The sequence below is a fragment of the Entamoeba histolytica genome, genomic scaffold (assembly GCF_000208925.1).
Source record: "Entamoeba histolytica HM-1:IMSS scf_1104750517957 genomic scaffold, whole genome shotgun sequence".
Lineage (NCBI taxonomy): Eukaryota > Evosea > Mastigamoebida > Endamoebidae > Entamoeba > Entamoeba histolytica.
Genome location: NW_001914994.1, coordinates 31,150 through 44,058, shown reverse-complemented (window position 1 = coordinate 44,058; position 12,909 = coordinate 31,150). Strand labels below are relative to the sequence as shown.

The window sequence follows — 12,909 nt, the reverse complement described above, 5'->3', positions numbered from 1 at the left end:
TCTAAACTTGTAATTTGTCATATTCAAAATCTATAATTAAATATTATTAATTTAGTAAAATAAAACTATAATTATAGCTTTTCTGTGTAAAATTTAGAGGTATATTCTATTTTTATGAACTTACATTCTGTAATAGAACATAACTAACTTGTATTTTAAAAACTGTTAACTTCATCATTTGCTGATCTAATTCTTTTAGAAAGATTTAAAGATTGAATGACATAAGGATGTTTATATACTTCTTTCCAAGAAAGACGATCTTTTTCATGATGGGTAATTAAATGAAGAATAAGGTGTTTTAGTTGATCATTGATAATGATGTCATCTCTAAATTCAGCAGGAAGTTCATTTGTCATTGCATTTTGAAAGACATCAGGAATATCAGTAAATGGAAATTCTTTAGTAGCCATATAATATAAAATTACACCAAGACTATATAAATCAGCTTTAGCAGTATAAGGTTGATTTTTTCTTATTTCAGGAGCTTCATATAAAGGAGTACCAACCATTGACTTCATCATTCCATCAATTCCTCTTGAAAATCCATAATCAGCAATTTTGAGTAATGGGTATTTTGAAGATGATGACTTTAATAATAAATTAGCTGGTTTAAGGTCTCTATGAATTAATCTTTTATTAAAATGAAGATACCATAATCCACTACAAATTTCTCCAAGAAAATAACTAATTTCTTCATTTGATAATGGAGTTGGTTTATTTTTAATATATATTTCTAAATTCCCTGCATTACAATATTCCATTACTAAATAAACATATTTCCCTTCTGGACTTTGTTCACCTCTTATTTCAGCAATCATTGAATGATTCCATTCAAAAAAATCCTTATATTCTACTAAATTAGGATGTTTACATAATCTCATACAACTAGCTTCACGTATTAATGAGTCAATTCTTTGTGAAATTTCTTTAATAGCAAATTGAGTATGGTCTGTATTTTCTGCTAAAAAGACTTGACCAAATTGACCATGATCTAATTGTTTTAAGGGTTTATAATTTTCTCTTTTACCTTGTGTTCCATATTTATAATTCTTACACATTTGAATAAATGGATGAGTAAGAACTTCTTGCATTGAAATTCGTTCATCTGGATCATATTGAAGCATTTTAGATAATAAATCGCATGCCATCTCATTTTGTATAAATGAAGAAACGTCAATAAATACTTGTGCTGGTATTGCACTGAATGAATCCATTTGCATTAACTCAAATGGTAATCTACCAACTAATAATTTAAATATTAACATTCCAAATGACCATACATCTGATTTAGAATGACTGTACCAATTTAAATATTCTGGAGCAGCATAATCAACATCACATAATTCTAGCTCATTAGGGATTGTCTGTTCAAATTGATCACATAACCCGAAATTTGATAACTTTACTTTAGGGAAGATTGAAGCAGGATCTCGAGATAATAAAATATTACATGGATATAAATGAAGGTGTTGATGATTTAATGTTTCATAAATATATTCTAATCCTATTGCAATGTCAGAAATAAAAAATAAATTCTGGTCTTGCTGAATGATTGCATTACTTTTCCAATACTCATCAATACTTTTAAAACTACAATACTCCATAATAATCCAATATTCTAATGACCCTCTCTGTTGTGATTTAATATTTAATAAATTCTTATGTAATAAAATAAGAAAATGAACAAACAATTGTAGTATAAAATGAGTTGAAATATTGTAATACATGTGGATTATCAATGGTTTCCATATATTTGGAATAAACTTCTCTTCTTTTATTTTCTTCTATTTTATTTTCATCAACTTTAATCATTTTAATTGCAACAATACGAACTTGTCTATGTCTTAATCCTGATCGTTCTGTAGCTTTATGTATTTCTATTTTACTGTCTTTATACAATTCATCTTGAATAGTGAATTTAGTGACTTGTGATAATGGAGCGAGGGTGTAATTCTCCATTGAGATATATTTATTAGTTCAAAATGATTTTAGATCATATAACAAAAAAAAAAAGGTAAAATAAAATCAAAATAATAAAAAGTCGTTAATTAAGTGGTAGTTTATTTATTTTCTATCGTTCTTTACTTGCTAGAAACTAAGCACACAAATAGGACTTCAGAATGTTTACTCATTAATTATTTATTTTTTAGCCTTTCATTCTTGTTGAGAAATATGACTTTCTATTCTTCATTTCTTTTTTGAAATTGAGTTAATGTCTTTTCATATTTCATCAACTTATCTATTTTTCATTTAATATGTTATCTCATCTTTATTTTTATCTTAAATGTATTTTAAAATTCTTCATTCTTTATTTTCTTATTTTCTGATGAAAGGATATATCTTAACCATTTATTATTAATCCATAATTTTACCTATGACGATCAATAACATTACACAAATCAATTTTTTCTTTTGATACCACAATTATATTAGCAAATAATATTACGACTATTATAAACACACTCTCTTTTATTATAATAATTGATATTTCATTATCATAAATATTAATCACTATCATAATTACAATATTTTTAAGATATTTTCTTTTCAATACCAACACTATGAACAGACAATAATTGATGATTTAATGATTTGATTTCTTTTAATGGTTGAGATGTATTTTGATATTCCATCTTGAAATTTAAATAAAATAAAAAAATTAAAACAAAAAAAAACTAAGATTTTTTATTTTGTTTTAATGGAATCACCTCATCAATCTATTAGTGAAGATGACAATGATTATAACCAAATTTTTGATAGACTAAGTGCTGATGCAGAGCTAATTAATAAAAACAAAAGGAGATATCCAACAGAGTCATGTCAAAAAGTTAAATTAACAACACATTCATATTCAGCACCAATAGTAACAAAGAAAGTGAAATGGCTTGAAATCTCAGAACATCAAAAAGTTGATATTGAAAAAGAGATGGTTTGTCATGTCTTAACCTTTAAATATCCTTTCAATTCAGAAATAACAAAATTTGATTGTCCACCATCAGAGTTTAAATCAGCAGAACATTATATTAATTGTTTTAAACCAATTTTATTTGATGAAATTCGTGCAACAATTCAAAAAAGTCTTATTGAAAATGAAGAACCATTTGTTGTTGAAGGTGTAATAAATAAAATTGAAATAACAAGAAATGATGTTTTACTTTCATTAAATGTACAACGAGAAGAATGGGGTGAATTTGATTTAATAGTAGTCTCAAATGTTTTATTTGAAACAGGGACATTTCCAAAAAATTTTCCTTTTATACTTGGAGTTATTGTAAAAAAAGGAGAAGAAGATAAAGAGTCATCCTTAACGTTAAGATGTTTAAAAACAACAGAACAAAACAATGTAAATTTCTTTAAAATTATTGGAAAAGGGAAAAAAGTATATATGAGAAAAATTACATCAATAATTAGCTCAGCAAGAGAATATCTTTCATTATGTACTGTACAACACCTTTCATTATTAAAAACATTATTAAAACCATCATTAAAAGATACTTCACCTTCAAATGGAATTTTTGGAAAATATTTACAAACAATGAAAGAAACTAATATTTTTAATTCATCTCAAATTGAATGTATTAATTCAGCATTATCAAAAAAAGGATTTTCATTAATTCAAGGACCACCAGGAACAGGAAAAACAAAAACTTTATTAGGAATTTTAGGTGCTATAATTTTTGGTAAACCAGTGTCTTTCAATAAACAAGGAACAATAAAAATGAAACACTCAAAAATATTAGTTTGCGCACCTTCAAATGCAGCAGTTGATGAAATTGTATTAAGAATTCAAAATGAAGGAATATTAAATGGAAATGGAAAAAAACAAAAAGTTAATATTATTAGAATAGGAAATTATGCAGGTATTAATTCAAAAGTTAATGAAGTACTTATTGATACATTAATTAGTAATGAATTAATTAAAAGAGGATATAATGAACAAAAAAGAACAGAAAATGTTAGTTCAAAAATTGCATCAATTGAACAAAAAATGAGAGCATTAACAAAAGAAATAGAAGACACAACCATTGCTTTAAATAATGAAAAAGAAAAAGTAGTTTCATCTACTAAAGAAAATGATAAAAAAATTAATAGAATACACAAATATACACAAACATTAAAAGAAATGAATAATAAAAGAGATGCATTTAGAGTTACTCTACAACAAATGAAATCAGAAAAAGGAAAAATTCAAAGGGATTTTGCAAAAATAAGAAAAGAAATTACAAAACAATTATTTGAAGAAGCTGATATTCTTTGTTGTACTTTAAATACTTCAGGAAGTGATATTTTTTTAAATTGTATTAAAGAAAAAATTGAAAATGTTATTATTGATGAAGCAGCTCAATCTGTTGAAATATCAACTTTAATTCCTTTAAGATTTGGTGCAGAAAGATGTATATTAATTGGTGATCCTCAACAACTTCCAGCTACTGTAATTTCTGTTGCAGCACAAAATTCTGGTTATGACAGAAGTTTATTTGAACGATTATATAAATGTGGAGTATTTGTTGATATGTTAAAAATTCAATACAGAATGCATCCTTTAATTAGAGAATTTCCATCAAATCAATTTTATTCAGGAGAATTAATTGATGGAAGAGATGAAAGTATTTTACCATGTTCTATTGATAAAGGATTTGGTCCTGTTGTATTTTATGATGCATGTGGTGGATTAGAAGAACGTGTTGGACAAACACTAGCAAATGAAGTTGAAGTTCAAATTGTAATTGGATTATTAGAAGGATTAATAAAAAAATATCCAAATTGTAAAGAATGGGATATTGGTATAGTTACTCCTTATAGACAACAATTACTATTAATTAAAATGGCAATAGAAACATCATTATTATTAAAAGACATGTCAAAATTATGTGTTAATACTATTGATGGATTTCAAGGTAGAGAAATGGATATTATTATATTTTCTTGTGTAAGAAGTTCTCAAATAAAACCAAGTATTGGATTTCTTAGTGATATAAGAAGAATGAATGTAGCATTAACAAGAGCTAAAAATGCTTTATGGGTTATTGGAAATAGTAATACCTTATGTACAAATAAAACTTGGAAACAATATATTGAATGGCTTAAAGAAAAAGATTTAATTATTGAAATTAATGAAAATATCATTAGAGACACAAGTAAATATGGAGAATTCGGTATAACAAAAAATATTTCTAATAATCCTCATTTTGTTCAAGAAAAGAAAAAAGATAAAATATTTACTTTTGAAGAAATAGTTGAACTACAAGAACAACAAAGAATTGAAAAAAGAAATGAAAGACTAAAAGAAAAAAATGAAGAATTAAAACTTATTAATAAAGAACAACAAATTCAAATAGAAGTTAAAAAACAACTTGACTTAATTCAAAAAAGAGAAAGAAATAAAATGAGTAAACGTTTAAAATTGTTAAGAACATATGAAAATACTCGATTAGAAGAAGAATTACAAATTAGAAAAAAAAGTCAAAATGAAGATGAAATTCAAAAATTTGAATTGACTGAAAGAGAAGAAATTGAAAAAAGATTAGCTACTGAAAAAAATAGAATTGAGTCTTCAATTCAACAACTTCTTGATTCACAAGAACCTCAAATAAGATCTTCTATTGAAAAACAATTTAATGAAAATCCTATACAATTCATTAATCTTCAAAAACCAAATAATTCTCAAGATCAACTTAATACTTCAGAAGAATCTAACAAAAATAAATCTGATGAAAATAATAATATTGATTCATTTGATTTATCACAGGTAGAAGAAGATAATGATAATACTTCAACGAAAGATAATAATGAACAACAAGAAGAAAAAAAACCATTTGACCTTGAAAAAGCTAGAAGCAACTTTGAGAACCAAGTTATTGGAATGTATCATGATATGTATGATATTGAAAATGATATTGAAAGTAGAGAAACTCATAAAATTAAAATTCCATCAAGAAAAATATCTAGTAAAATTAAAACATTAAAGAAAAAAGTAATAGAAACGAAGAATGAATTTAATAAAATTAAAGACTTTATTCCTTCATTAGTTTCTAATGAAGGTAGTAATGAAAAAGAACAACGTAAACATTCTTGTTCTGAAGATTCTGAGTATGAAGAAAAAAGGACATTAATTAATTAATTTGATTGGTTTATTTCATTTAAACTTTAGTCACTATGTTATAAACTTAAAAAAATATCAATTAATGAGATGGTCTTTGATAAACATATTCTTCATCTTCTATAACAAAACCATTGTCTTCAGTTAAGTTTGTTTGATTCTTATTATCTTCTTTAACTTGTTCTATAACTGTTTTTGTTTCTTCTTGTTTTGGCTCTTGATCAACTTCTGTTTGGTCAACCATGAAATTGTTAGTAAATGGAGAAGTTGGTTTATTAACAAAGTCAAATGTCATTTCATTGTTGTTAGTGTTACTAAAGAAATCATCAAATGAAAAGTTTTGTTTTGTTTCTTGTTGTGTAATACATTCCTCTTTCTTTTCATTTAGTTCAAATTTGTTAGTGTCTGTTTTACCTTCTTCATGACTTATTAATTCTGGTTTATCTTCTTCAGTTTTTATTGGCTCTTCTTTAACTGGTTCTTCTTTAACTGGTTCTTCTTTAGTTGATTCTTCTTTAGTTGATTCTTCTTTAGTTGATTCTTCTTTAATTGATTCTTCTTTAATTGGTTGTTCAAATGCATTATTAAATGAAAAGTCATTATTAAAGGAAGTTGAACCAAACGTATTTGAATCAGTTGATTTACTAAAGAAATCATCAAAAGAGAAATCTTGTTTTTGTTCTTCTTTAATAATATTATTTTGATTATTATCTATCTCATGGCTAATGTCAGGGGTTTTCTCCTCTTCATGATTGAATGACTCACTCATATTAACCTCTTCTTTTTTATTTTCTATAGGCTTACTTTCTCCAAATGAAAAGTCATCAAATTTTGGCATATCATTTCCAAAGAAATTATCAAATTTTACTTCTTCACTCTTTGATGTATTAAATCCAAAATCTTCAAATGGTTCAAATGTTGAAGTACCATTTACTGAAGACATAATTTCTTTTTTTTCATTATTACAAAGAACACAATGACTTCCTTCATTTAATAATCCACATTTATCACATTTCCATACACTATTTCCTCCTATTTGAATACCTCGTTTAGTACAAACAATATTTAAAATTTCTCCACAATTACATTTATTCAAATCTATTTTATCTTTACCACACTTCCAACATTTATTAACAATTTGTTTTATTTCTAATCCATTCTCTCCAAAAGATTGTAAGAAATTATTTACATTACTAATACAACAATTCATTTTCTTTAAATATTCAATAGCAAGTGCAATTGCTAATCTTCTATGTGGTTTTAATACAGGTAAAATCATTAAAAAACAATTTAATAAAACACCTTCTTCATTTTCTTTTGTTTCATTAAATTCAATAATTTCACACATAAGAAAATATGCTTTAACTAATCTCGTTAATTTATTATTTAATTCCATTTGAGCACATTTTTTAAGTAATATTTCTGCATCATCAATTTTATTATTTTCCATTAATTTAAGAGCTTTTTTAATTTCTTCTATTTCATTTTCTTCTTTTTTTTCTTTTTTCTTTTCATCTTTCGTTTTTGGCTTTGAACCAAAAGCAAATGAGATTGCTTTAACTTTTTTCTTTTCTTCTGGTTTTATTTCTTTTAGATTTATAACAATATTTACTTTCTTTTTTCTTTCCTCTTCATCTTCTCCTTCTTGTTGTTCATCTTCATCACTATCAAACCATTCTTTATTATCTTTTTCAAATAATGGATCTTTTTTTATATCAAATTCATAATTTGGTGCTTCTTCTTCTTTTTCTACAACTTTCTTTTTTTTTCTTTCTTCAATTTCTTTTAATTTTCTTTCAAGAGGATCATCATCTTCATCACCTTCTAGTTTTTTATTTTCTTCTTCTTTCTTTTTCATTTCAATGTTAAGTCTTTGTTCTCTTTCTTTTTTTAATGCTTCATTAAGCATAGGTATATTCTTTTTCTGTTTAACAAACCAAGGTAAACAAAATGCAGGAAAGAGATAGAAATACCCTTCAATGATTACATCAATATAATTCTTTGGTTTTGTAGAATATTTTTCAAAGTCTTCAAAACTCAATGGCATTGTTGTTGATGGAAATAAAATAACTTGTAATTCTTGAATTAATTCTGAAATTGTGATATTTTTTTCATATGTTGCATTGACAAGTAAATTAAAATCTTCATAATTTAATTCATTTCTATTTTCTGTATTAATTAAATGATATGCAAGTTGAGTTTTTTCATGATCATTTAATGTTGGATATGCTAACATTTTTGACGCAAATGCTATTCATTTAGAATTATCTTTTTTTACTTGAATTTCATTTAAATATAAAACAAACTAAAAAAGGTGGTTTTTTGTGTGTTTTTATCATCAAATACTCTAAAAAATGATTTCGTAATTTCATCATATGGTACATCAAAGAAACGTTTAAATGAGTCATACGTCATTTCTAATTTCTCTATCTTTTTCTCTTTTGAAACAACCTTTACTTTAGAAAGATCAATTGGTTGTTGTTCAGCAACAATACTAAAAAATAAATAAAAGTCTGTCAATGTTTGATTATCAGCTTTTTTATATAATGCTCGTAATTTACTTTCAGAAAGTCCCATTTCTATTTGTTTCTTTTTAGAGTTTCAAGTTGAAACAGAATTTTCTTCTTCTTCTTTTTTCATAAAGAGAATGAAATAAATTAAAATAATATAATAATGTAATAATGTAATAATGTAATTATTAATTATAATATAAATAATCTATTTGATGAAAATCATTGGTTTATATTTCATAAAACAACCAAATATGTATTGTATGAATAACACTTGATTGAATTGATTATTACAGTACATTTTAATTAAATATGTTAATATCCAATTCATTATCTGCATTATTTCATCTGGTTGTAATCTTGAATTATATGGAAAAATACTTGTTATTCTTACATTATTAAAACAAACTTCTTTTTGAGAAAAGAAAAATTGAAAGAAACTTACTTTCAGAAAACAAATAAATTAAATATTCATTGTAATGTGTTATATAAACAGTTACAGTAACTTACATACAAATGAATGTGACTTCAGTTAAATCAAAAGAGAATAATTTAAACTAAATCAGAATAAATTCTCTTCATTAAATATTAAATACCAACAAAGAATTTTCAAATTAAAAACTTCAAACACAAGAAAGAATATTATAAAACTAAAAATACTAAATAAAAACATTAGAATTTATTCAATTAATTAACTAATTTCTAAAATTCTATCACATTATTATTGAATGAAATTAAATAAGAAGAAAATAATAGTGTTTCATTAATTTATGATAACTTAATATTTAATAATTATTTTAATGATTCAATAAAGAAAATAAAAAGAAATAATAATTGAAAATAAAACAGGATTTAAATTGATTTGATTCTTCTAATTTGTTGTTTAATTTTTTCATTCTGCAATTCCATTTGTCTAATTTTTGCTTTTAATTCAACATTAATTTTTGTCATAGTATTAATTTTGTCTTCATTCCATTGTTTAATATTATCTATTGATGCAGCAACATTAGTTGGTGCAATGTCTACTTGATTTCCTTTTACAAGACTAAAGATATCATAAAAGTCATCTGAATAGCAATTACTAAGAACATGCATATTTTCTTTAAGAATACTAATAAGATGACATAATGATTCTTCTTGTTTTCGTTGATCAACCATACCAACATCCATTCCATCTGGAAAATTAATAATATAATCATATACAATATCAATTGCATTTTTAAATGGTGTCATTGGATTATTTTGGTCACGTTGTGACTTTTCTGGTTGTTTTAACCATTCTGAAATAGCTTTTTGAAGTGTTTTTAAAAGTGAAGGATAAGATATTAATGGAAGAAATAAATAACGAAGAAAGAATAATGTTGTAAAAACTTGTCTTCTCTTTTGATTATCTAATGAAGGTGAAACATAACGACATAATTCTCTAATAATTCTTTTATGATGAGAACAAATAGAATGTAAATTATTAACAAGATATTTTGTAAATGATTTAACCCATTTTGTTATTTGATACTGTTCATTTATTGAAGGTTGGTCTGTTTCATGAACGATTACATCTGCCATGTCAATTAAATAGTGGTTGCAATATGTAATAACATATGCATTATACAATCGAATAAAAGATGTATTTCCTCTAAAAAGAGGAATTCCTTGTTTTGACTTATTGATTTCTTTTTCTCCAAGTTTAGTAAATAATAATGTAACTTTACCACGAGATGAATAAAATACTAGTAATGAATTAATTGCTGATAGGGACACAGTTTGTTTTAATAACTAAAGACATTATTATTTTAATTTATTTAATTATTTACATAAGAAATAACAAACAGAATCACAATAACAATAAAGAAGAGATGGTGTGTCACAAAATAATAAAGACCTAAGTGCTTGTTCTGGTGATTTCTTTTGAATAGGTGAAAACATTGATTTATGGTCAGTAAAACGTGGAGATAATAAAGCTCTTGAACGAAGTGTTGATTGTTGACATTCTTTAAATGGAACATCATGTAATTCATTAACAGCACTAGTAGATAATTTAAGTTTTGGATAAATACGTGGTGAAATGACCCTTGTTCTTACAGCCATTAATTATTTAGTTCTATTCTTTTTCTTTTTATAACGAGAAAATATTTTAGGGAAGAATATTTTTTATATGACGACAATTATTAGCGATTTTCATTTATTTCCTTGGTGTACTTTTTTGATACATTGGAAATTTTGATTATGATTGGAGTTAATAATTAACTCCTTTATTCGCAATTTAACTTCCTTAAAATGTTGTTTGTTGTATTTTTTAAAAATCGAAAAAATAAAGTCTTATGGATCAAAACTGATTTTATTTACTGATTCAAAATTGTGACGTTGGAAATTACTGAAATTTTTGATTATTTCAAAAATCAATGTCTAATTTTATATATTTTTCATTATTTTTTTATTGATTCGTCATTTGCTTTTTTCATTACTCTTATTCTTTATTTAAATATTACTAACTTCTGTGTTGATTATTTTCCTTAACTGAAAGTTTAATAATTATTTGATTAATTATCAATAACCATTTTCTTACGAGTTAAATTCTTCATTATTCTCTTTTGAAATCGTTTCATATTTATTATAATCTATTTTTGGAAATATTAGAATTTTTTAATAAACTCCTTTTTATTTTAAGTTGTAATAATAAACTCTCAGTAACTTAAACAAAAAGATAAAATAATGACAACAAGAATTTACATTGAATTATTTTTATTTATTCTATTTTTAATCAAATCGTTTTTTTTCTAAAAATATTCAATACATTATTTTAAATCGGTTAAAACGAATTTATTTCTTCATAAAAATCATAATTTCATTTTTTAATGTTGAAAGAATTATTAAACATCTTTCAAAAATGTTATTGTGACTTTAATTTATTTTAACATTTCAACCATTAGTTTCCTTCATTCATAATGAATAAAAATCACATTTGAATAACTTGGATATATCCTTTATTTCTTTATTTCTTACAATGATTCTCTTTGTATATTCTAATTAATCTATTTGAATTTAATCATCAATTTTACCATACTATCTAAAAACACAATTTTTTAATTTAACTTCAGAATATAATAAAATTTAATAAATAATAAATAATAAATAAAATGTGATTAATACTCTTCTTCTGTACATCATTTCAATTAACTATTGAATATTCTCAGTTATGTTGAATTAAATAATTAGACATTGAAAATATAAAACTGTCTTTTTACTGAAAATAAAATTAAATAAAATAAAACATTAATTGAAGGGAGTAAAAAGAAAAACTTCTAAATGTCAAAATAGCATATTTATATAAATTAATATTTCAAATGATCTAAAAATACATAAAATATATTTATTATTTTTATAATAACAACAAAAAATAAACACCAAAAATATTCAATAATTTTAAATACTCAAAATAATCAGAATAATAAAATATTGATATTTTAACTTATTTGTATTTTTTGAATATAAAATCAGTGAAACTAGTTATATAAACAGTATTCAACTATCAAAATTACATAATGTGAATTATTTAATTCTCTTACCTACCAATAATAATTATTAAAGTTATTCTCAAACAAATTACAAAGAAATTTTTAACTTATGTATGTAGAGTTTTGAGCAAAAAAAATACAGAGTGACAAAGTTATTCTTAAATAATACTTATTTTAAATAAACAACAAATTGTTTTACTAAGAAATATTCTCAAACCCTCTGTGTAATTCATATAATACATTTATTGTTAAAAAAAAACAATACAAATACTGTGCAAGAATAAATTAATTTGTAGAAGTTTTATAAGACTCTAATTTCTTTTTTATTTCTCTGAGCAATTCCAAATCATCTACAATGTTCTTTATTTGATTTTCACTCTCCTTTATAATCTGATTTAATTCCTTATTTCTTTGTTTTTTTAATTGAAGAATGAGAATTTTAATATCTTTTTTTTCTTTATCAGCCTCTTTTATTGAATCATTCTTTTTTGTTGTCTTATCAAAATTTTCATGTATTTTTTCTAGGACATCATCTTGTTCAAATTTTAAAGGGATTGTTAAACCTTCATCAATGATAAAATATCCTAATGGTGTACTATTACTGAGTTTTACTTTTTGGAAATGATTTTCATTAGACAATATTTTTTCTTTTTTACACTCATAATTTTCATGTCCATTATAGTAAAATTGGTCTAATTTAATAGTTGCTGAATCCCATGGATAATTTTCTTTAGAAAGAATAACTTCATTTTTATATTTAATTTCTAAATTTTGGGATGTTATTTTT

At 23.8% G+C, this 12,909-nt stretch overlaps 5 protein-coding genes across 5 annotated transcripts; 1 reads left to right on the top strand and 4 right to left on the bottom strand.

Moving 5' to 3' along the window:
- Positions 1-155: 155 nt before the first annotated feature.
- EHI_111230 (protein kinase domain containing protein) lies at positions 156-1,959 on the bottom strand (the record flags this gene model as incomplete). The annotated part of the gene is made up of 2 exons (XM_652497.1): positions 156-1,631; positions 1,690-1,959. 2 exons carry the CDS (start codon positions 1,957-1,959, stop codon positions 156-158), a joined length of 1,746 nt encoding a protein of 581 aa, XP_657589.1.
- Positions 1,960-2,698: 739 nt separating this feature from the next.
- Positions 2,699-6,121, top strand: EHI_111220 (tRNA splicing endonuclease, putative; the record flags this gene model as incomplete). The annotated part of the gene is made up of 1 exon (XM_652498.1): positions 2,699-6,121. One exon carries the CDS (start codon positions 2,699-2,701, stop codon positions 6,119-6,121), a length of 3,423 nt encoding a protein of 1,140 aa, XP_657590.1.
- Positions 6,122-6,182: 61 nt separating this feature from the next.
- Positions 6,183-8,677, bottom strand: EHI_111210 (uncharacterized protein; the record flags this gene model as incomplete). Its single annotated transcript, XM_652499.1, has 2 exons — positions 6,183-8,350; positions 8,407-8,677. 2 exons carry the CDS (start codon positions 8,675-8,677, stop codon positions 6,183-6,185), a joined length of 2,439 nt encoding a protein of 812 aa, XP_657591.1.
- Positions 8,678-9,462: 785 nt separating this feature from the next.
- On the bottom strand, positions 9,463-10,695 carry EHI_111200 (uncharacterized protein; the record flags this gene model as incomplete). The annotated part of the gene is made up of 2 exons (XM_652500.1): positions 9,463-10,383; positions 10,438-10,695. 2 exons carry the CDS (start codon positions 10,693-10,695, stop codon positions 9,463-9,465), a joined length of 1,179 nt encoding a protein of 392 aa, XP_657592.1.
- Positions 10,696-12,407: 1,712 nt separating this feature from the next.
- Positions 12,408-12,793, bottom strand: EHI_111190 (uncharacterized protein; the record flags this gene model as incomplete). The annotated part of the gene is made up of 2 exons (XM_001913830.1): positions 12,408-12,733; positions 12,781-12,793. 2 exons carry the CDS (start codon positions 12,791-12,793, stop codon positions 12,408-12,410), a joined length of 339 nt encoding a protein of 112 aa, XP_001913865.1.
- Positions 12,794-12,909: the final 116 nt, after the last annotated feature.